At 49.6% G+C, this 25,099-nt stretch overlaps 2 protein-coding genes across 5 annotated transcripts in view; one reads left to right on the forward strand and one right to left on the reverse strand.

The window, feature by feature from the left end:
- Window positions 1–16,863, reverse strand: part of TMEM104 (transmembrane protein 104) — a 153,351-nt gene extending 136,488 nt beyond the window's left edge. Inside the window, exon 1 of the mRNA XM_063960678.1 lies at window positions 16,710–16,863. The gene's annotated coding sequence lies outside the window, so the exon portion shown is untranslated. The remainder of the gene's footprint in view (window positions 1–16,709) is intronic.
- Window positions 16,799–25,099, forward strand: part of NAT9 (N-acetyltransferase 9 (putative)) — a 77,996-nt gene continuing 69,695 nt past the window's right edge. Inside the window, exons 1-2 of one of the 4 annotated variants that reach the window (XM_063960681.1) lie at window positions 16,799–16,856; window positions 16,973–17,059. In XM_063960681.1, the coding sequence (XP_063816751.1) occupies window positions 16,983–17,059 (77 nt within the window). In that variant the 5' untranslated portion in view covers window positions 16,799–16,856; window positions 16,973–16,982. The other 3 variants (XM_063960682.1, XM_063960680.1, XM_063960679.1) reach the window with 3 other exon arrangements.

Raw genomic sequence — 25,099 nt, forward strand, 5'->3', positions numbered from 1 at the left:
CGGAATGCCTTTTCCCTTAGAATCCGGCGTTCAACCGCCATGCCGTCAAACGCAGCCGCGGTAAGTCTTGGAACAGACATGGTACTTGCTGAAGCAAGTCCCTTCTTAGCTCCTGAGGCCATTAGTCCTCTATGAGCATCTCTTGAAGTTCCGGGTACCAAGTCCCTCTTGGCCAATCCGGAGCCACGAGTATAGTTCTTACTCCTCTACGTCTTATAATTCTCAATACCTTGGTTATGAGAAGCAGAGGAGGGAACACATACACCGACTGTTACACCCACGGTGTTACCAGGACATCCACAGCTATCGCCTGAAGGTCTCGTGACCTGGCGCAATACCTGTCCCGTTTTTTGTTCGGGCGGGACGCCATCATGTCCACCTTTGGTCTTTCCCAACGGTTCACAATCATGCGGAAAACTTCCCTATGAAGTTCCCACTCTCCCGGGTGGAGGTCGTGCCTGCTGAGGAAGTCTGCTTCCCAGTCGTCCACTCCCGGAATGAACACTGCTGACAGTGCTATCACATGATTTTCCGCCTAGCGAAAAATCCTTGCAGTTTTGCCACTGCCCTCCTGCTTCTTGTGCCGCCCTTTCTGTTTACGTGGGCGACTGCCGTGATGTTATCCCACTGGATCAATACCGGCTGACCTTGAAGCAGAGGTCTTGCTAAGTTTAGAGCATTATAAATTTGCTCTTAGCTCCAGTATATTTATGTGGAGAGAATTCTCCAGACTTGATCACACTCCCTGGAAATTTTTTCCCTGTGTGACTGCTCCCCAGCCTCTCAGGCTGGCCTCCGTGGTCACCAGCATCCAATCCTGAATGCCGAATCTACGGCCCTCTAGAAGATGAGCACTCTGTAATCACCACAGGAGAGACACCCTTGTCCTTGGATATAGGGTTATCCGCTGATGCATCTGAAGATGCGATCCGGACCATTTGTCCAGCAGATCCCACTGAAGAGTTCTTGCGTGAAATCTGCCGAATGGAATCGCTTCGTAATAAGCCACCATTTTTACCAGGACTCTTGTGCAATGATGCACTGACACTTTTCCTGGTTTTAGGAGGATCCCGATTAGCTCGGATAACTCCCTGGCTTTCTCCTCTGGGAGAAACACCTTTTTCTGGACTGTGTCCAGAATCATCCCTAGGACCAGCAGACGTGTCGTCGGAACAACTGCGGTTTTGGAATATTTAGAATCCACCCGTGTTGTCGTAGAACTACTTGAGATAGTGCTACTCCGACCTCCAACTGTTCTCTGGACCTTGTTCTTATCAGGAGGTCGTCCATTTTCTTTGAAGACGAATCCTCATTTCGGTCATTACCTTGGTAAGGACCCGGGGTGCCTTGGACAATCCAACGGCATCGTCTTGAAACTGATAGTGACAGTTCTGTACCACGAACCTGAGATACCCTTGGTGAGAAAGGCAAATTTTGGGACATGGAGGTAAGCATCCCTGATGTCCCGGGACACCATATAGTCCCCTTCTTCCCGGTTCGCTATCACTGCTCTGAGTGACTCCATCTGGATTTGAACCTTTGTAAGTGTTCAAATATTTCAGATTTAGAATAGGTCTCACCTAGCCTTCTGGCTTCAGTACCACAATATAGTGTGGAATAATACCCCTTTCCCTGTTGTAGGAGGGGTAATTTTATTATCACCTGCTGGGAATACAGCTTGTGAATTGTTTTCAATACTGCCTCCCTGTCGGAGGGAGACATTGGTACAGCAGACTACAGGAACCTGCGAGGGGGAAACGTCTCGACATTCCAATCTGTACCCCTTGGATACTACTTGTAGGATCCAGGGGTCCTGTACGGTCCAAGCGTCATGCTGAGAACTTGGTAGAAGCGGTGGAGGGCTTCTGTTCCTGGGAATGGGCTGCCTGCTGCAGTCTTCTTCCCTTTCCTCTATCCCTGGGCAGATATGACTCTTATAGGGACGAAAGGACTGAGGCTGAAAAGACGGTGTCTTTTTCTGCAGAGATGTGACTTAGGGTAAAAACCGGTGGATTTTCCAGCAGTTGCCGTGGCCACCAGGTCCCATGGACCGACCCCAAATAACTCCTCCCCTTTATACGGCAATACATCTTTGTGCCGTTTGGAATCTGCATCACCTGACCACTGTCGTGTCCATAAACATCTTCTTGCAGATATGGACATCGCATTTACTCTTGATGCCAGAGTGCAAATATCCCTCTGCGCATCTCGCATATATAGAAATGCATCCTTTAAATGCTCTATAGTCAATAAAATACTGTCCCTGTCAAGGGTATCAATATTTTTAGTCAGGGAATCCGACCAAGCCACCTCAGCTCTGCACATCCAGGCTGAGGCGATCGCTGGTCGCAGTATAACACCAGCATGTGTGTGTATACTTTTTAGGATATTTTCCAGCCTCCTATCAGCTGGCTCCTTAAGTACGGCCCTATCTGTAGATGGTACCGCCACTTGTTCTGATAAGCATGTGAGCGCCTTATCCACCCTAAGGGGTGTTTCCCAACGCGCCCTAACTTCTGGCGGGAAAGGGTATACCGCCAATAATTTTCTATCGGGGGAAACCCACGCATCATCACACACTTCATTTAATTTATCTGATTCAGGAAAAACTACAGGTAGTTTTTTCACATCCCACATAATACCCTTTTTTGTGGTACTTGTAGTATCAGAAATATGTAACACCTCCTTCATTGCCCTTAACGTGTGGCCCTAAAGGAAAATACGTTTGTTTCTTCACCGTCGACACTGAAAATAAGAATTTACTTACCGATAATTCTATTTCTCATAGTCCGTAGTGGATGCTGGGACTCCGTCAGGACCATGGGGGAATAGCGGGCTCCGCAGGAGACAGGGCACATCTAAATAAAGCTTTTAGGATCACATGGTGCGTACTGGCTCCTCCCCCTATGACCCTCCTCCAAGCCTCAGTTAGGTACTGTGCCCGGACGAGCGTACACAATAAGGAAGGATCTTGAATCCCGGGTAAGACTCATACCAGCCACACCAATCACACCGTACAACTTGTGATCTGAACCCAGTTAACAGTATGATAACAACAAATGAAGTAGCCTCTGAAAAGATGGCTCACAACAATAGTAATAACCCGATTTTTGTAACAATAACTATGTACAAACATTGCAGACAATCCGCACTTGGGATGGGCGCCCAGCATCCACTACGGACTATGAGAAATAGAATTATCGGTAAGTAAATTCTTATTTTCTCTAACGTCCTAGTGGATGCTGGGACTCCGTCAGGACCATGGGGATTATACCAAAGCTCCCAAACGGGCGGGAGAGTGCGGATGACTCTGCAGCACCGAATGAGAGAACTCCAGGTCCTCCTTAGCCAGAGTATCAAATTTGTAAAATTTTACAAACGTGTTCTCCCCTGACCACGTAGCTGCTCGGCAAAGTTGTAATGCCGAGACCCCTCGGGCAGCCGCCCAAGATGAGCCCACTTTCCTTGTGGAGTGGGCCTTTACAGATTTAGGCTGTGGCAGGCCTGCCACAGAATGTGCAAATTGGATTGTGCTACAGATCCAACGTGCAATCGTCTGTTTAGACGCAGGAGCACCCATCTTGTTGGGTGCATACAATATAAACAACGAGTCAGATTTTCTGACTTCAGCTGTCCTTGAAATATATATTTTTAATGCTCTGATAACGTCCAGTAACTTGGAGTCCCCCAAGTCGCTAGTAGCCGCAGGCACCACAATAGGCTGGTTCAAGTGAAAAGCCGAAACCACCTTAGGGAGAAAATGAGGACGTGTCCGCAGTTCTGCCCTGTCCGAATGGAAAATCAGATATGGGCTTTTGTACGATAAAGCCGCCAACTCTGAAACTCTCCTGGCTGAAGCCAGGGCCAATAACATGGTTACCTTCCATGTAAGGTATTTTAAATCTACCGATTTTAGAGGCTCAAACCAATGAGATTTGAGAAAATTCAAAACTACGTTCAAATCCCACGGTGCCACTGGAGGCACCATTGGGGGTTGTATATGTAGTACACCTTTGACAAAAGTTTGTACTTCAGGAACTGACGCCAATTCCTTCTGGAAGAAGATTGATAAGGCCGAAATTTGAACTTTAATGGACCCTAATTTTAGGCCCATAGACAATCCTGCTTGCAGGAAATGTAAGAATCGACCCAATTGAAATTCTTCCGTTGGGGCCTTTTTGGCCTCACACCACGCAACATATTTTCGCCAAATGCGGTGATAATGTTGTACAGTCACTTCCTTCCTAGCCTTCATCAAGGTAGGAATAACTTCCTCTGGAATGCCCTTTTCTTTTAGAATCCGGCGTTCAACCGCCATGCCGTCAAACGCAGACGCGGTAAGTCTTGGAACATACAAGGTCCCTGCTGAAGCAGATCCCTTCTTAGAGGTAGAGGCCACGGATCCTCCGTGAGCATCTCTTGAAGTTCCGGATACCAAGTTCTTCTTGGCCAGTCCGGAGCCACTAGTATTGTTCTTACTCCCCTTTTCCGTATAATTCTCAGTACCCTTGGTATGAGAGGCAGAGGAGGGAACACATACACTGACTGGTACACCCACGGTGTTACCAGAGCGTCCACAGCTATTGCCTGAGGGTCTCTTGACCTGGCGCAATATCTGTCCAATTTTTTGTTGAGGCGAGACGCCATCATGTCCACCTTTGGTTTTTCCCAACGGTTCACAATCATGTGGAAGACTTCTGGATGGAGTCCCCACTCTCCCGGGTGAAGGTCGTGTCTGCTGAGGAAATCTGCTTCCCAGTTGTCCACTCCCGGGATGAACACTGCTGACAGTGCTATGACATGATTTTCCGCCCAGCGCAGAATCCTTGCCGCTTCTGTCATTGCTCTTCTGCTTCTCGTGCCGCCTTGTCGATTTACGTGGGCGACTGCCGTGATGTTGTCCGACTGGATCAACACCGGCTGACCCTGAAGCAGCGGTTTTGCCAGGCTTAGAGCATTGTATATCGCTCTTAGCTCCAGTATATTTATGTGAAGGGACGTCTCCAGGTTTGACCACACGCCCTGGAAGTTCCTTCCCTGTGTGACTGCTCCCCAGCCTCGTAGGCTGGCATCCGTAGTCACCAGGACCCAGTCCTGTATGCCGAATCTGCGGCCCTCTAACAGATGGGCACTCTGCAACCACCACAGGAGAGACAACCTTGTTCTTGGTGACAGTGTTATCCGCTGATGCATGTGCAGATGCGATCCGGACCATTTGTCCAGCAGATCCCACTGAAATGTTCGTGCATGGAATCTGCCAAATGGAATTGCTTCGTAAGAAGCCACCATCTTTCCCAGGACTCTTGTGCATTGATGTACTGACACAGTTCCTGGTTTTAGGAGGTTCCTGACAAGTTCGGATAACTCCCTTGCTTTCTCCTCCGGGAGAAACACCTTTTTCTGAACCGTGTCCAGAATCATTCCCAGGAACAGCAGACGTGTTGTCGGGGTCAATTGAGATTTTGGAAGATTCAGAATCCACCCGTGTTGCTGAAGCACTACCTGGGTTAGTGCTACACCGACTTCCAGCTGTTCTCTGGACTTTGCCCTTATCAGGAGATCGTCCAAGTAAGGGATAATTAATACGCCTTTTCTTCATAGAAGAACCATCATTTCGGTCATTACCTTGGTAAAGACCCGAGGAGCCGTGGACAAACCAAACGGCAGCGTTTGAAACTGATAATGACAGTCTTGTATCACGAACCTGAGATACCCTTGGTGTGAGGGGTAAATTGGGACATGCAGATAAGCATCTTTTATGTCCAGGGACACCATGAAGTCCCCTTCCTCCAGATTCGCTATCACTGCTCTGAGTGACTCCATCTTGAACTTGAATTTTTGTATGTACAGGTTCAAGGATTTCAGGTTTAGAATAGGTCTTACCGAACCGTCTGGCTTCGGTACCACAAATAGTGTGGAATAATACCCCTTTCCCTGTTGTAGGAGGGGTACCTTGACTATCACCTGCTGAGAATACAGCTTGTGAATGGCTTCCAATACCGACGTCCTTTCTGAGGGAGACGTTGGTAAAGCAGACTTTAGGAACCGGCGAGGGGGAGACCTTTCGAACTCCAACATGTAACCCTGAGATATTATCTGCAGGATCCACGGGTCCACTTGTGAGCGAGCCCACTGACTGCTGAAAATCTTGAGTCGACCCCCCACCGCTCCTGAGTCCGCTTGTAAAGCCCCAGCGTCATGCTGATGGCTTTGTAGAACCCGGGGCGGGCTTCTGGTCCTGGGCAGGGGCTGCTTGCTGCCCTCTCTTACCCTTTCCTCTGCTTCGCGGCAGATAAGACTGTCCTTTTGTTCGCTTGTTTTTATAGGAGCGAAAGGACTGCGGCTGAAAAGACGGTGTCTTTTTCTGTTGGGAGGGGGTCTGAGGTAAAAAAGTGGATTTGCCGGCAGTTGCCGTGGCCACCAGGTCCGAAAGACCGACCCCAAATAATTCCTCTCCTTTATATGGCAATACTTCCATATGCCTTTTGGAATCCGCATCACCTGACCACTGTCGCGTCCATAAACTTCTTCTGGCAGATATGGACATCGCGCTTACCCTTGATGCTAGAGTACAAATATCCCTCTGAGCATCTCGCATATAAAGAAACGCATCCTTTAATTGCTCTAGAGTCAATAAAATACTGTCCCTATCCAGGGTATCAATATTTTCAGTCAGGGAATCCAACCACACTACCCCAGCACTGCACATCCAGGCTGAGGCTATTGCCGGTCGCAGTATAACACCAGTATGTGTGTATATACTCTTCAGTGTAGTTTCCAGCCTCCTATCTGCTGGATCCTTGAGGGCGGCCGTATCAGGAGACGGCAACGCCACTTGCTTTGATAAACGTGTGAGCGCCTTATCCACCCTAGGGGGTGTTTCCCAGCGCGCCCTAACCTCTGGTGGGAAAGGGTATAATGCCAATAACTTCTTGGAAATTAGCAGTTTTCTATCTGGGTTAACCCACGCTTCATCACACACGTCATTCAATTCCTCTGATTCTGGAAAAGCTACAGGTAGTTTTTTCACCCCCCACATAATACCCCTTTTTGAGGTACCAGCAGTATCAGAGATCTGCAAAGCCTCCTTCATTGCCGTGATCATATAACGTGTGGCCCTATTGGAAAATACGTTTGTTTCTTCACCGTCGACACTAGATTCATCTGTGTCGGTACCCGTGTCGACTGACTGAGGTAAGGGACGTTTTACAGCCCCTGACGGTGTCCGAGACGCCTGAGCCGGTACTAACTGGTTTTCCGGCCGTCTCATTTCGTCAACTGACTTTTGTAATGTGCTAACATTATCACGTAATTCCATAACTAAAGCCATCCATTCCGGTGTCGACTCCCTAGGGGGTGACATCACCATTACCGGCAATTGCTCTGCCTCCACACCAACATCGTCCTCATACATGTCGACACACACGTACCGACACACAGCAGCCACACAGGGAATGCTCTAATCGAAGACAGGACCCTCTTAGCCCTTTGGGGAGACAGAGGGAGAGTTTGCCAGCACACACCAAAAGCGCTATAAATGTATATAAACAACCCTAGAAGGTGTTGTTTTTGATATAGGCGCTTTTAATATATCAATATCGCCAAATTATGCCCCCCTTCTCTTTGTTACCCTGTTTCTGTAGTGCAGTGCAGGGGAGAATCCTGGGAGCCTTCCTCACCAGCGGAGCTGAGCAGGAAAATGGCGCTGAGTGCTGAGGAGAATAAGCTCCGCCCCTTTTTCGGCGGGCTTTTCTCCCGGGTTTTAAGAAAACTGGCCTGGGTTAAATACATACATATAGCCTTAATGGCTATATGTGATGTATTTATTTTGCCACTAAAGGTATTTAATATTGCTGCCCAGGGCGCCCCCAGCAGCGCCCTGCACCCTCCGTGACTGAATCAGTGAGACGTGTAGCAACAATGGCGCACAGCTGCAGTGCTGTGCGCTACCTTCATGAAGACTGAGGAGTCTTCTGCCGCCTGCTTTCCGGACCTCCGATCTTCAGCGTCTGTAAGGGGGGTCGGCGGCGCGGCTCCGGGACGAACCCCAGGATGACCTGTGTTCCGACTCCCTCTGGAGCTAAGTGTCCAGTAGCCTAAGACTCCAATCCATCCTGCACGCAGGTGAGTTGGAAATCTCTCCGCTAAGTCCCTCGATGCAGTGATCCTGTTGCCAGCAGGATTCACTGAGATTTAAACCTAAAAAAACTTTGTCTAAGCAGCTCTTTAGGAGAGCCACCTAGATTGCACCCTTCTCGGACGGGCACAAAAACCTAACTGAGGCTTGGAGGAGGGTCATAGGGGGAGGAGCCAGTACGCACCATGTGATCCTAAAAGCTTTATTTAGATGTGCCCTGTCTCCTGCGGAGCCCGCTATTCCCCATGGTCCTGACGGAGTCCCAGCATCCACTAGGACGTTAGAGAAATCAGTGTCCGTGTCTGGGTCTGTGTCGACCGACTGAGGTAAATGGGCGTTTTACAGCCCCTGACGGTGTTTGAGACGCCTGGACAGGTACTAATTTGATCGCCGGCCGTCTCATGTCGTCAACCGGCTTGCAGCGTGTTGACATTATCACGTAATTCCATAAATAAGCCATCCATTCCGGTGTCGACTCCCTAGAGAGTGACATCACCATTACAGGCAATTTGCTCCGCCTCCTCACCAACATTTTCCTCATACATGTCGACACACACGTACCGACATACAGCACACACATAGGGAATGCTCTGATAGAGGACAGGACCCACTAGCCCTTTGGGGAGACAGAGGAAGAGTTTGCCAGCACACACCAAAACGCTATAATTATACAGGGACAACCTTTATATAAGTGTTCCTCCCTTATAGCATTTAATATATATTCATATCGCCAAATCAGTGCCCCCCCCTCTCTGTTTTAACCCTGTTTCTGTAGTGCAGTGCAGGGGAGAGCATGGGAGCCTTCCCACCAGCATTTCTGTGAGGGAAAATGGCGCTGTGTGCTGAGGAGAATAGGCCCCGCCCCCTTTTCGGCGGGCTTCTTCTCCGGAGTTTGTGATATCTGGCAGGGGTTAAATACATCCATATAGCCTCAAGGGCTATATGTGATGTATTTTTCGCCATACAGGTATTATACATTGCTGCCCAGGGCGCCCCCCCCCGCGCCCTGCACCCTCCGTGACCGCTGTGTGAAGTGTGCTGACAACAATGGCGCACAGCTGCAGTGCTGTGCGCTACCTGATGAAGACTGAAAGTCTTCTGCCGCCTGGGTCCGGACCTCTTCAATCTTCAGCATCTGCAAGGGGGGTCGGCGGCGCGGCTCCGGGACGAACCCCAGGGCGAGACCTGTGTTCCGACTCCCTCTGGAGCAGATGGTGTCCAGTAGCCTAAGAAGCCAATCCATCCTGCACGCAGGTGAGTTCACTTCTCTCCCCTAAGTCCCTCGTAGCAGTGAGCCTGTTGCCAGCAGGACTCACTGAAAATAAAGAACCTAAAAACTTTTTCTAAGCAACTCTTTAAGAGAGCCACCTAGATTGCACCCTGCTCGGACGGGCACAAAAACCTAACTGAGGCTTGGAGGAGGGTCATGGGGGGAGGAGCCAGTACACACCATGTGATCCTAAAAGCTTACTTTTTGTGCCCTGTCTCCTGCGGAGCCGCTAATCCCCATGGTCCTGACAGAGTCCCCAGCATCCACTAGGACGTTAGAGAAACATAAATTTTCAAAACCCGGACTACGTCCAGCAATTTGGAATCCTCCAAGTCCCTAGTAGCCGCAGGCACCACAATAGGCTGGTTCAAATGAAACGATGATACCACCCTAGGGAGAAATTGGGGACGAGTCCTCAATTCTGCCCTGTCCATATGGAAGATCAGATAAGGGCTTTTACATGACAAAACCGCCAAATCTGACACACACCTAGCCGAAGTTAAGGCCAATAGCATGACCACTTTCCACGTGAGATATTTTAGCTCCACGGTCTTAAGTGGCTCAAACCAGTGGGATTTCAGGAAATCCAACACAACGTTAAGATCCCAAGGTGCCACCGGTGGCACAAAAGGAGGCTGAATATGCAGCACCCCCGGAACAACGTCTGAACTTCAGGCAGTGAAGCCAGTTCTTTTTGAGAGAAAATGGATAGGGCCGAAATCTTGACCTTTATGGATCCTAATTTTAGGCCCATAGTCACTCCTGACTGTAGGAAGTGCAGGAATCGACCCCGCTGGAATTCCTCTGTAGGGCCTTCCCGGCCTCACACCAAGCAACCTATTTTCGCTATATACAGTGAAAAAGTCTTGCTGTCACGTCTTTCCTAGCCTTTATCAGCGTAGGAATAACTGCATCCGGAATGCCCTTTTCCGCTATGATCCGGCGTTCAACCGCCATGCCGTCAAATGCAGCCGCGGTAAGTCTTGGAACAGACAGGGCACCTGTTGCAGCATGTCCTGTCTGAGAGGCAGAAGCCCTGAGTCCTCTGAGAGCATTTCTTGCAGTTCCGGGTACCGAGTCCTTCTTGGCCAATTCGGAGCAAAGAATATTGTTCTCACTCCTCCTTTTATTACAATTCTCAGCCCTTGGGTATGAGAGGAAGAGGAGGGAATACATAGACCGACTGGAACACCCACGGTGTTACTAGTGCGACCACAGCTATCACCTGAGGGTCCCTTGACCCGGCGTAAAACCTTTTTTCGCTTTTTATTGAGGTGGGACGCCATCTAGTCCACCTGAGGCAGTTCCCATCAATTTGCAAACTGCGTGAAGACATCCTGATGAAGTACCCACTTTCCCGGGTGGAGGTCGTGCCTGCTGAGGAAGTCTGCTTCCCAGTTGTCCACTCCCGGAATGAACACTGCTGACAGTGCGCTTACTTGATTCTCCACCCCGCGAAGAATTCTGGTGGCTTCTACACTCGCCACCCTGCTCCTTGTGCCGCCTTGGCGGTTTACATGAACCCCTGCGGTCTGACTGGATCAGAACCGGTTGGTCGCGAAGCAGGATCTCCGCTTGACTTAGGGCGTTGTATACGGCCCTTAGTTCCAGGATATTGATGTGAAGGCAAGTCTGTTGACTTGACCACAGACCTTGGAAATTTCTTCCCTGTGTAACTGCCCCCCACCCTCGGAGGCTTGCATCCGTGGTCACCAGGATCCAGTCCTGAATGCCGAATCTGCGGCCCTTGAGAAGGTGAGCACTCTGCAGCCACCACAGGAGAGACACCCTGGCCCTGGAGGATAGGGTGATTAACCGATGCATCTGAAGAGGTGATCCGGACCACTTGTCCAGTAAGTCCCATTGGAAGGTCCTCGCATGGAACCTACCTAAGGGGATGGCCTCGTATGATGCCACCATCCTTCCCAGGACTCGGGTGCAGTGATGCACTGACACCTGTTTTGGTTTTAATAGATTCCTGACCAGTGTCATGAGCTCCAGAGCTCTCTCTATCTGGAGATAAACCCTTTTCTGGTCTGTGTCTAGGATCGTGCCTAGGAGAGGCAGATGAGCTGTAGGAACCAACTGCGACTTTGGAATATATAGAATCCAGCCGTGTTGCCGTTACACTTCCAGAGAAAGTGATACACTGTTCAGCAACTGCTCTCTTGATCTCGCTTGTATGAGGAGATCGTCCAAGTACGTCATAATAGTGACACCTTGCTTCCGCAGGAGCACAATCATATCCGCCATTACCTTGGTTATGACAATCCCGTACCGCAATTCTGAGGTACGCCTAATGAGGTGGATAAATGGGGACATGAAGGTATGCATCCCTTATGACCCGATTCACGATAAAGTCTCCCTCTTTTTAGGCTTGCCCTGACCGCTCTTAGCGATTCGATCTTAAACTTGAACCTTCTCAGGTATATGTTCAGGGATTTGTAATTCAATATGGGTCTGACCGAACCGTCTGGTTTTGGGATTACAACATGGTCGAATAATAACACCCTCTTGTTAAAGGAGGGGACCCTTGACCACCACCTGTTAAAGATACAATTTGTGAATTGCAGTTAACACTGGCTCCCTCTCTTGGGGGGAAGCCTGCAGGGCCGTCGGTGAGGGGGCATCTTCTCACAGTCCAGCTTGTATCCCTGAGACACAATATCTATTGCCCAGTGACCTAACAGGGAGTGAACCCACTTGTGGCTGAACTTACGAAGTCGTGTCCCCACCGTGCCTAGCTCCGCCTGTGGAGCCCCAGCGGCATAGGTGGATTTTTGTAGAGGCCGGGGAGGACTTCTGTTCCTGGGAACTAGCTGTGTTGATCCCGACTCTGACAAGAAAGGACGCACCTCAGACTTTCTTGTTTCTTTATTCGAAAGGCTGCATTTAATAATGTCGTGCTTTCTTAGGCTGTGCAGGAATATAAGGCAAACTAGCAGAATTACCAGCTATAGCTGTGGAGACCAGGCCCGAGAACCCTTCTCCACACAATCCTCAGCCTTCCATATGCCTCTTAAGTCGGCATCATCTGTCCAATGCATATTCTACAGGACACGTCAAGCAGAGATCGACATAGCTTTGACTCTAGGACCCAGTATACTCATGTCTCTTTGGGCATGCTTTATAACTATATATCTATCACTTAAGACAGCATCTTTAATATATTTACTAGGGTCTCAATCTCTGCTGATAAGGTACCTGTCCACGCTGCCACAGCGCTATAAACCCATGCCGACACAATCGCCGGTCTGGGTAGTATACTAGAATGTGCACGCTATCTGCAGGATCCCTGAGAATAGCAAGTGCTACCGTCTGTGCAAACAGGACACCCTAGGGGAAGATTCTCAACACATCCTGGCCCTAGTGGGGAAAGGATACAGCCTGAGAATTCTCTTGTGGGAAGCTGCCGTCTCTTGTCTGGAGATTCCCGCTCTTTTTCCTCATGAGAGGAGGGAAATTTACCTCAGCATTCTTCCCCTTAAACATGTGTACTCTCGTGTCAGGAACGGATGAGTCATCAGTGATATGCAAATCATCTTTTATTTCAATAATCATATATCGAATACCTTCTAGCCATCTTGGCTGTAACTTTGCATTATTGTAGTCGACAGTGGAGTTAAACTCCATGTCGATACCAGTGTTTGTTACTTTGGATAGTGAGCATTGTGAGACTCTGAAGGTCTCTGTGACACAGGGACAGACATGGGTAGATTTCCTGTCTGTTCCCTAACCATTTGTGCAATGAATTCACCTTAGCACTTACACATATCCAAACAGGTGTCGGCGTTGTCGACGGAGACACCCTCTCACACACATATCCGCTCTATCACCTCCTTAGAGGAGCCTTTTACCTTAGACATGTCGACACACGCGTACCGACACACCACACACACAGGGGATGCTCTATTTGAGGACAGTTCCCCCACAAGGCCCTTTGGAGAGACAGAGAGAGAGTATGCCAGCACACACCCCAGCGCTATATAACCCAGGGATTACACTACAACTCAGTGTTTACCCAGTAGCTGCTGTATATACAATTTTTGCGCCTAAATTTATGTGCCCCCCCCTCTCTTTTCACCCTTTGTGTACCAGGATACTGCAGGGGAGAGCCTGGGGAGCTTCCTTCCAGCGGAGCTGTGAAGAGAAAATGGCGCTGGTGTGCTGAGGAAGAAGGCCCCGCCCCCTCAGCGGCGGGCTTCTGTCCTGTTTCTGACTAAAAATGGCGGTGGTTTTACACATATACAGTCACAGACTGTATTATGTGTATTTTTATGCCAAAGGTATTTTTATTGCTGCCCAGGGCGCCCCCCCCCCAGCGCCCTGCACCCTACGGTGACCGGAGTGTGTGGTGTGCTGTGGGAGCAATGGCGCACAGCTGCGGTGCTGTGCGCTACCTTAATGAAGACAGGAGTCTTCTGCCGCCGATTTCATCGCTTCTTCTGTCTTCTGGCTCTGCAAGGGGGACGGCGGCGCGGCTCCGGGAACGGACGATCGAGGTCAGGCCCTGTGTTCGAACCCTCTGGAGCTAATGGTGTCCAGTAGCCTAAGAAGCACAAGCTAGCTGCAAGCAGGTAGGTTTGCTTCTCTCCCCTCAGTCCCACGTAGCAGTGAGTCTGTTGCCAGCAGATCTCACTGAAAATAAAAAACCTAACAAATACTTTCTTTCTAGCAAGCTCAGGAGAGCCCACTAGGAGCACCCAGCTCTGGCCGGGCACAGATTCTAACTGAGGTCTGGAGGAGGGGCATAGAGGGAGGAGCCAGTGCACACCAGATAGTACCTAATCTTTCTTTTAGAGTGCCCAGTCTCCTGCGGAGCCCGTCTATTCCCCATGGTCCTTACGGAGTTCCCAGCATCCACTAGGACGTCAGAGAAACAGTAGTTTGATGAACATGCTGAGGTTGTTTGTGTTTTATGGGATAAGTGGAGTTAGAGTAAGTTGTTAAAGTAAGTTACCTTTCCTTGATGTTGTTCAATGTTTGTTCAACTGTTTTTTTTAACTGTTCGGATAACACACTTATTAATTCCACACTTAATAAATTCCAGCAAGCTAACCCCTTAACTGACTCTAAAGAAATACTGTCTCTGATTAGGAACAGGCCTACCTCTGAACATTTGGTCACCTGATTGAAATGCTAATTGATCATAGAACAAATTGCACAGGGTGGGTCAACAGACTTATGGGCCCTACTCACTGGCCGAGGTGCCCGACGGCCGATACGGCCGACGAGCGACCCGGCGGCGGGGGGGGAAGTGACGGGGGGAGTGAAGCTTCTTCACTCCCCCCGTCACCCGGCTCCATAGACGTGCAGGCAAATATGGACGAGATCGTCCATATTGGCCTGCATGCACAGCCGACAGGAGACCAGCGATGAACGAGCGCGGGGACGCGCATCGTTCATCGCTTAAGTCTCCACACTGAAAGATATGAACGAGATCTCGTTCATTTATGAACGAGATCGTTCATATCTTTCAAAATATCGGCCAGTGTGTAGGGCCCATAAAACTACTCTAGCTATCCACAATAAATTCAATCACATACATAGGAAATTACAAGAAAAACATCACATACATTCAAATATAAGATGTGGTTTGTACGCAGCATGTGTGTCAGTCTGAGCCTGGTAGCATAGTAGCAATGAATTCATCCAGTGCGTATGCTTAAAAATCGCTGAAGAAAAATCGGCCAACGATATCGTTGGTCGGTAACATCTGCAAAATCGCAAAGTGTGTAGGGCCCATTAGAGGCAGAGTATCTTGCGAGTGCAGATATGTAATAGGGTTTTGAAGGGGATTAGAAGCAGTTTAAATCTGATTCTCTAAAGCTGTGTACACACGGGACGATCTAGCCAACTATTTTGGCTAGATAGGTCGTTGAACGATAATATCGTTCCGTGTATGCAGGCTAGATCATTCACTAGGCGTGCTCCCGTGGGTAAATGACAAAATTGTTGATAGACTGTGCAGCAAGGTCAATTTTGGCTAGATCGTTCACTGTCTTCAGTGTGTATGATCGATTTTGCCTAGATGATATCTAGCCACTAGGAAAATATTTAAATTTGGACCCAAAAACCATCTAGCCAAGAATTTTGAAAGACAGAGATTTGGCTAGATCTTTCCATGTGTACACTCTAGACCACAGGTTCTCAAACTCGGTCCTCAGGACCCCACATGGTTCAGATTTTGCAGGTCACCGGTAGATTTTTAAAATGTGACAGTTGGTGATACACAGTACACCTGCCGGGGAACATGGAAAACGTGAACCGTGTGGGGTCCTGAGGACCGAATTTGAAAACCACTGCTCTAGATCTTTGAGCCAGGAGCTGAAATGGAAAGATTTTATCTTTCGGTCTTCCGCGTGTACCCAGCTTTAGGAATAGAGAGCCAGTGTAGAAATTTCCAGAGATTCATAAGATGTGGAACAGTAAACTGTAAAAGCAATCTTGCCAAGGCAGTTAAAACTGACTGGAGTAGAAATCGACTGAGACTAAAGCAATATAAGATGAGGTTGCAGCAGTTAACTTGTGTGAGAGGGGCATATTCTGGCAATGCTTCAAAGAAGGCGATGACATGGTAGTGCAAGGCATTGGCTCTGTGGCGTAATCATACCTCCCAACATGACCCTCTCCAGGAGGGACACAATGCTCTGCTCTTGGACTTCCCTATTAATTTAGGATTGCCCTCACCTGTGCTGAAACACCTTTCTTATCCATTAACCTGTTCAAAACAGGTGCCGGCAATCATACATTGAGTAAAGTCCAGGAGCAGAGCATTTTGTTCCTCCTGGAGAGGGTCATGTTGGGAGGTATGCATAATGCTGAGGGCTATGTGAAGGATAACACCAAAGCACATACCTCCCAACATGACCCTCTCTAGGAGGGACAGAATGCGCTGCTTCTGGACTTCCCTCACCTGTGGTGAAACACCTTTCTTATCCATTACCTGTTCAAAACAGGTGATGGCAATCATAAATTAAGAGGAAAGTCCAGGAGTAGAGCATTTTGTTCCTTCTGGGGAGGGTCATGTTGAGAGGTATGAAAGCAGTAAATGTGTAGCAAGCCGTGTGGAAGTTGTAGTCACAGAATTGCAGACACATACAGACACGTCATGAGATCTATGAGCAGTCATTCTACCAGATGCATCCCTATGGCAGCAGCATAAGATGTGAGACACACTGCGCTTATATACACTTCCTCGTGTCAGTACAGACCAGACACAACCCATAGCTAGAATATATACACACACAGGGGTCCCAGCAGCCCTGCCATCCCACCCCGCGTTGCCCCTAGTTACAGTACCTTCGCTGCGGAAGCCGCTGTGTTCCGAGCTGTAAGTCACATGAGCAGCTGCCAACAGATCACATGCAAAAAGGGCCAATCAGCGTGAGGCACGTCACCACGTGACCGGAGCCCGTGTTTCCTAGGTTAGCGGCAGCAGGTCGCAGGGTGAGGGCGTGGCCTGTGCCTGGACGTGCTGGTGACGTGAAAGGAATACCCGAGTCTGATGTCTCTTTTACGATGCATTGTAATGTAACTAAGTAACTAGTTTTTATGTTCTGCAGATGCAGGGCCATGCGTGTGAATGAGGACACGGCGCTGAGAGGGCAGCGGGTGCTGCTGGTGCCATATGAACCCCACCACGTACCCAGGTACCTGTGAGACCACGACAGCGTCTATTAGTGTCCTCCAAGGACACTTTGCTAAATAAATCCCTTCATGTAGTGGTCATTGAATGTGGCAATATAGTAATATATTCCACTTTCTCTGACGTCCTAGTGGATGCTGGGAACTCCGTAAGGACCATGGGGAATAGACGGGCTCCACAGGAGACTGGGCACTCTTAAAAGAAAGATTAGGTACTATATCTGGTGTGCACTGGCTCCTCCCTCTATGCCCCTCCTCCAGACCCCAGTTAGAATCTGTGCCCGGCCAGAGCTGGATGCACTTAGTGGGCTCTCCTGAGCTCACTAGAAAAGAAAGTATTTGTTAGGTTTTTTATTTTCAGTGAGATCTGCTGGCAACAGACTCACTGCTACGAGGGACTGAGGGGAGAGAAGCAAACCTACCTGCTTGCAGCTAGCTTGTGCTTCTAAGGCTACTGGACACCATTAGCTCCAGAGGGATCGAACACAGGGCCCGACCTCGATCGTCCGTTCCCGGAGCCGCGCCGCCGTCCCCCTTGCAGAGCCAGAACACGGAAGATAAAGATGAAAAACGGCGGCTGAAGACTCCTGTCTTCATTAAGGTAGCGCACAGCACTGCAGCTGTGCGCCATTGCTCCCATTGCACACCACACACTCCGGTCACTGTTGGGTGCAGGGCGCTGGGGGGGGGGAGGCCCTGGGCAGCAATTAGTTTATTTTTTGGCACAAATAGCACATAATACAGTGTATAACACTGTATATGTGCAAAAAACCCCGCCATTAACATTATAAAAAGCGGGAGAAGCCCGCCGCTGAAGGGGCGGGGCTATCTTCCTCAGCACAGCCGCGCCATTTTCTCTTCACAGCTCCGCTGGAAGGACGCTCCCCAGGCTCTCCCCTGCAGTATCCAGTACAACAAGGGTAAAAAAGAGAGGGGGGGGGGGGGGCACATAAATTGAGGCGCAAATTGGTCTTAATAAGCAGCTATTGGGAAAAATCACTAAGTATAGTGAAAATCCCTGTGTTCTATAACGCTGTGGTGTGTGCTGGCATACTCTCTCTCTGTCTCCCCAAAGGCCTTTGTGGGGTCCTGTCCTCAGTCAGAGCATTCCCTGTGTGTGTGCGGTGTGTCGGTACGGCTGTGTCGACATGTTTGATGTGGAGGGCTACGTGGAGGCGGAGCAGGAGCCGATAAGTGTGATGTCGCCCCCTACGGGGCCGACACCGGAGTGGATGGATATGTGGAAGGTATTAACCGACAGTGTCAACTCTTTACATAAAAGGTTTGATGACTTAACAGCCTTGGGACAGCCGGCATCTCAGCCCGCGCCTGCCCAGGCGTCTCAGAGGCCATCAGGGGCTCAAAAACGCCCGCTAGCTCAGATGGCAGACACAGATGTCGACACGGAGTCTGACTCCAGTGTAGACGAGGATGAGACAAATGTACAGTCCACAAGGGCCATCCGATGCATGATTACGGCAATGAAAAATGTGTTGCACATTTCTGACATTAACCCGGTTACCACTAAAAAGGGTATTATGTTTGGGGAGAAAAAGCAGCCAGTGACTTTTCCCCCATCTGATGAATTAAATGAATTGTGTGAAGAAGCGTGGTGTTCCCCTGATAAGAAACTAGTGATTTCTAAGAGGTTACTGATGGCGTACCCTTTCCCGCCAACGGATAGGTTACGCTGGGAGACATCCCCTAGGGTGGACAAGGCGCTCACACGATTATCTAAAAGGGTGGCACTGCCGTCTCAGGATACGGCCGCCCTAAAGGAGCCTGCAGATAGAAAGCAGGAGGCTATCCTGAAGTCTGTATATACACACTCAGGTACTATACTGAGACCTGCTATTGCTTCAGCATGGATGTGTAGTGCCGCAGCAGCATGGTCTGATACCCTGTCAGACAACATTGATACCCTCGACAGGGATGCTATTTTGCTAACCATAGAGCATATAAAGGACGTTGTCTTGTATATGAGGGATGCACAGACGGACATTTGCCGGCTGGCATCTAGAATTAATGCAATGTCCATTTCTGCCAGGAGAGTATTATGGACTCGGCAGTGGACAGGTGATGCTGATTCTAAAAGGCACATGGAGGTTTTGCCTTATAAGGGTGAGGAATTGTTTGGGGACAGTCTCTCGGACCTCGTATCCACAGCAACAGCTGGGAAGTCGACTTTTTTACCTCAGGTTTCCTCACAGCCTAAGAAAGCACCGTATTATCAAGTACAGTCCTTTCGGCCTCAGAAAGGCAAGCGGGTCAGAGGCGCATCCTTTCTGCCCAGAGGCAGGGGTAGAGGGAAAAAGCTGCACCAGACAGCCAGTTCCCAGGAACAAAAATCCTCCCCTGCTTCCACTAAGTCCACCGCATGACGCTGGGGCTCCACAGGTGGAGCCAGGTGCGGTGGGGGCGCGTCTCCGGAACTTAAGCGACCAGTGGGTTCGCTCACAGGTGGATCTCTGGGTTCTACAAGTGGTATCTCAGGGATACATGCTGGAGTTCGAGGCGACTCCCCCTCGCCGTTACCTCAAATCAGCCTTGCCAGCGGCTCCCAGGGAAAGGGAGGTATTGCTGGCGACTATTCACAAGCTGTACCTTCAGCAGGTGATAATCAAGGTTCCCCTCCTTCAACAGGGACGGGGTTACTATTCCACAATGTTTGTGGTACCGAAACCAGACGGTTCGGTGAGACCCATTCTAAATTTGAAATCCTTGAACACTTATGTAAGGAAGTTCAAGTTCAAAATGGAATCGCTCAGGGCGGTTATTGCAAGCCTGGAAGAGGGGGATTTTATGGTGTCGCTGGACATCAAGGACGCTTATCTGCATGTCCCCATTTACCCACCTCACCAGGAGTACCTCAGGTTTGTGGTACAGGACTGTCATTACCAATTCCAGACGTTGCCGTTTGGTCTGTCCACGGCACCGAGGGTATTTACCAAGGTAATGGGCGAAATGATGATACTCCTTCGGAAGAAGGGAGTTATAATTATCCCGTACTTGGACGATCTCCTTATAAAGGCGAGGTCCAAGGAGCAGTTGTTAGTCAACGTAGCACCATCTCGGGAAGTGCTGCAACAGCACGGCTGGATTCTGAATATCCCAAAGTCGCAGCTGATTCCTGCGACGCGTCTGCTCTTCCTGGGCATGATTCTGGACACAGAACAGAAGAAGGTGTTTCTCCCGGTGGAGAAGGCCCAGGAATTGTCATCTCTGGTCAGGGACCTCCTGAAACCAAAACAGGTGTCGGTGCATCACTGCACGCGAGTCCTGGAAAAGATGGTAGCTTCTTACGAAGCAATTCCCTTCGGCAGGTTCCATGCAAGGATCTTTCAGTGGGATCTGTTAGACAAGTGGTCCGGATCGCATCTTCAGATGCATCGGCTGATCACCCTGTCCCCAAGGGCCAGGGTGTCTCTGCTGTGGTGGCTGCAGAAGGCTCATCTTCTCGAGGGCCGCAGATTCGGCATACAGGACTGGGTCCTGGTGACCACGGATGCAAGCCTCCGAGGTTGGGGGGCAGTCACTCAGGGAAGGAACTTCCAAGGACTGTGGTCAAGTCAGGAGACTTCCCTTCACATAAATATTCTGGAACTAAGGGCCATTTACAACGCCCTGAGTCAAGCAGAACCCCTGCTTCAAAACCAACCGGTGCTGATTCAGTCAGACAACATCACGGCGGTCGCCCATGTAAACCGACAGGGCGGCACAAGAAGCAGGATGGCGATGGCAGAAGCCACAAGGATTCTCCGATGGGCGGAGAATCAGGTGCTAGCACTGTCAGCAGTGTTCATTCCGGGAGTGGACAACTGGGAAGCAGACTTCCTCAGCAGGCACGACCTCCACCCGGGAGAGTGGGGACTTCATCCAGAAGTCTTCACGCTGATTGTAAATCGTTGGGAACGGCCACAGGTAGACATGATGGCGTCCCGTCTCAACAAAAAGCTAAAAAAATATTGCGCCAGGTCAAGGGACCCTCAGGCGATAGCTGTGGACGCACTAGTGACACCGTGGGTGTACCAGTCGGTTTATGTGTTCCCTCCTCTTCCTCTCATACCCAAGGTACTGAGGATTGTAAGAAAGAGAGGAGTAAGAACTATACTCATCGTTCCGGATTGGCCAAGATAAACTTGGTACCCAGAACTACAAGAAATGATCTCAGAGGACCCATGGCCTCTGCCTCTCAGACAGGACCTGTTACAGCAGGGGCCCTGTCTGTTCCAAGACTTACCGCGGCTGCGTTTGACGGCATGGCGGTTGAACGCCGGATCCTAACGGAAAAGGGCATTCCAGATGAAGTGATTCCTACGCTGATAAAGGCTAGGAAAGACGTGACAGCACAACATTATCACCGTATATGGCGAAAATATGTTGCTTGGTGTGAGGCCAGGAAGGCCCCTACAGAAGAATTCCAGCTGGGTCGATTCCTGCACTTCCTACAGTCAGGAGTGACTATGGGCCTAAAATAAGGATCCATAAAGGTCCAGATTTCGGCCCTATCTATTTTCTTTCAAAAAGAACTGGCTTCGCTGCCTGAAGTTCAGACGTTTGTTAAGGGAGTGCTGCATATTCAGCCCCCTTTTGTGCCTCCAGTGGCACCTTGGGATCTTAACGTTGTGTTGGATTTCCTGAAATCCCACTGGTTTGAGCCACTTAAGACCGTGGAGCTAAAATATCTCACGTGGAAAGTGGTCATGCTATTGGCCTTAGCTTCGGCTAGGCGTGTGTCAGAATTGGCGGCTTTGTCGTGTAAAAGCCCTTATCTGATCTTCCATATGGACAGGGCAGAATTGAGGACTCGTCCCCAATTTCTCCCTAAGGTGGTATCAGCGTTTCATTTGAACCAACCTATTGTGGTGCCTGCGGCTACTAGGGACTTGGAGGACTCCAAGTTACTAGATGTAGTCAGGACTTTGAAAATATATATAGCCAGGACGGCTGGAGTCAGGAAAACTGACTCGCTGTTTATCCTGCATGCGCCCAACAAGCTGGGTGCTCCTGCTTCAAAGCAAACTATTGCGCGCTGGATCTGTAGCACGATTCAGCAAGCTCATTCTGCGGCAGGATTGCCGCATCCTAAATCAGTAAAAGCCCATTCCACAAGGAAGGTGGGCTCTTCTTGGGCGACTGCCCGAGGGGTCTCGGCTTTACAGCTTTGCCGAGCTGCTACTTGGTCGGGTTCAAACACATTTGCTAAGTTCTACAAGTTTGATACCCTGGCTGAGGAGGACCTTGCCTTTGCTCATTCGGTGCTGCAGAGTCATCCGCACTCTCCCGCCCGTTTGGGAGCTTTGGTATAATCCCCATGGTCCTTACGGAGTTCCCAGCATCCACTAGGACGTCAGAGAAAATAAGAATTTACTCACCGGTAATTCTATTTCTCGTAGTCCGTAGTGGATGCTGGGCGCCCGTCCCAAGTGCGGACTCTCTGCAATACATGTATATAGTTATTGCTTAACTAAAGGGGTTATTGTTATGAGCCATCTGTTACTGAGGCTCAGTTGTTGTTCATACTGTTTACTGGGTATGGTTATCACGAGTTGTACAGTGTGATTGGTGTGGCTGGTATGAGTCTTACCCTGGATTCCAAATCCTTTCCTGGTAATGTCAGCTCTTCCGGGCACAGTTTCCCTAACTGGGGTCTGGAGGAGGGGCATAGAGGGAGGAGCCAGTGCACACCAGATATAGTACCTAATCTTTCTTTTAAGAGTGCCCAGTCTCCTGCGGAGCCCGTCTATTCCCCATGGTCCTTACGGAGTTCCCAGCATCCACTACGGACTACGAGAAATAGAATTACCGGTGAGTAAATTCTTATTTTTAATGTTCCTGTTCCATAACTGCGTAGTTATAAAACCAAGAGAATAAGCATAGATGGTAAGAATCACGGAATAGGTTATAGCTGGTAGCCGTACTAAATATAGATGGGTTGGGAACTAAATGTCGGCTGTCGGGATTCCGGCGGTCAAGAGACAATGGCAGCCGCTGTGGAGTGTAAATGAACCGTCCCAAGCCACTTCCAGAACCCCCCTGTATACCTGGGGGCTGTCCCGGCTTTCAAAATGAAAGCCGCGATGTTCTCGATTGATGTTTGAAAAAGAGGATTTTGGTACTTACCGATAAATCCATTTCTCTGAATCCTCTAGGGGACACTGGAGTCCTATACAGTAGGGGTGTGAAGCCTTGAACCGGAGGTGTGGCACAATCTTAAATTAGCATTGTCTGCACAGCCGGCTCCTCCCCCTTCACATCCCTCCTCCCTCAGTTTGAAAAATGTGACTGAGAGAATAGGACATGACACTATAGCTCATGGCGAGGAACCGAACCGTACAACATATCAAACAGCGGCCAAGAACTCTTAACCGAATAACTAGCGCTGTTTGTACGAACTGATTAACTTTGAACACAGCAGGTTGACAGCACTGAGGCGGGCGTCCAGTGTCCCCTAGAGGATTCAGAGAAATGGATTTATCGGTAAGTACCAAAATCCTCTTTTCTCTTTCATCCACTAGGGGACACTGGAGTCCTATACAGTAGGGGACGTCCCAAAGTTTTCCCCCAGGGAGGGAGTGCTGTCAGTGGCCTGCAAAACTAAACGTCCGAACTTAGATTCTCCGGACGCAAAAGTATCAAACTTGTAAAATTTTGCGAACGTGTGGGCTGAAGACCACGTCGCCGCTCTGCAAAGTTGAGTAGTGGAAGCACCCCTGGCAGCCGCCCACGAGGCACCCACTGATCGGGTAGTATGAGCACCCGTCTGAACCGGAATCTGTTTGCCACAGGAAATATAAGCCTGCCGAATGGCAAGTCTAATCCATCTGGACAAAGTCTGCTTAGATGCCGGCCAACCCTTCTTTGGCCCATCATAAAGAACAAACAAATGGTCCGACTTTCTGAAAGACGACGTAACCTGTACGTATACCCGTAAAGCTCGGACAACATCCAATGACACATCCTCCTCTGTTTGGAGAGATGGTACCACTATTGGCTGATTTACATGAAACCCCGATACCACCTTTGGAAGGAAGTCTGCTCTTGTACGGAGTTCCGCCCTATCCTCATGAAAAACCAAGAAAGGACTCTTACAGGATAAGGCTCCCAACTCAGAAACACGCCTAGCCGAAGCCAAGGCAAGTAATAACGTGACCTTCCAAGAGAAATATTTCAGGTCTGTTCCTGTCAACGGCTCAAAAGTCGGTGACTTCAAATATTCTAGCACCAAACCTAAGTCCCATGGTGCCGTGGGAGGACGAAAAGGGGGTTGAAGCCTCAGAACCCCCTGTAAAAAGGTTTGAATCTCTGGCAAGGATGCTAGCCGTTGCTGAAAAAGGATGGAGAGGGCCGAAATCTGAACCTTCAAAGAGCCCAATCTAAGTCCTCCCTCTAGACCAGCCTGAAGGAAAAGTAGAAGTCGCGATAAATGGAAATTAGATGAATTCCATCCCCGTTCCTGACACCAAGCCATGTACCGTCTCCAAATCCTGTAGTAGTGCCTGGCCGTGACCGGCTTCCTAGCGGCAATCATTGTGGGAATGGCCGTTTGTGGGATCCCTCTGTTTCTTAAGATCCGGGTTTCAATAGCCACGCCGTCAAACGCAGCCTGTTCAGGTCGGGGTGTAGGAACTGTCCCTGAGATAGCAGGTCCTCTCTCTGAGGTAACCTCCAAGGATCTTCCGCAAGTAACCCTCGCAGGTCGGTGTACCAACTCCTGCGGGGCCAATCTGGTGCGATTAGAATGACCCACACTCGTTCCCGCTTTACCCTTTTCAGAACCCTGGGTATGAGTGGGAATGGTGGAAATATGTAAACCCTCCTGTAACACCATGGAAGTGTTAATGCGTCCACTCCTTCTGCTGCCGGATCTCGAGTTCTTGACACATATCTGGGCAGCTGATGGTTTTGTCGAGACGCCATTAGGTCCACCTGAGGCAGACCTCATCTTCTCACAATCATGTTGAAAATCCGTGGATGAAGGCACCACTCCCCCGGATGCATGTCCTGGCGACTGAGGTAATATGCTTCCCAGTTCTCCACACCTG

Source organism: Pseudophryne corroboree, chromosome 3 (assembly GCF_028390025.1).
Source record: "Pseudophryne corroboree isolate aPseCor3 chromosome 3, aPseCor3.hap2, whole genome shotgun sequence".
NCBI classification, from domain to species: domain Eukaryota; kingdom Metazoa; phylum Chordata; class Amphibia; order Anura; family Myobatrachidae; genus Pseudophryne; species Pseudophryne corroboree.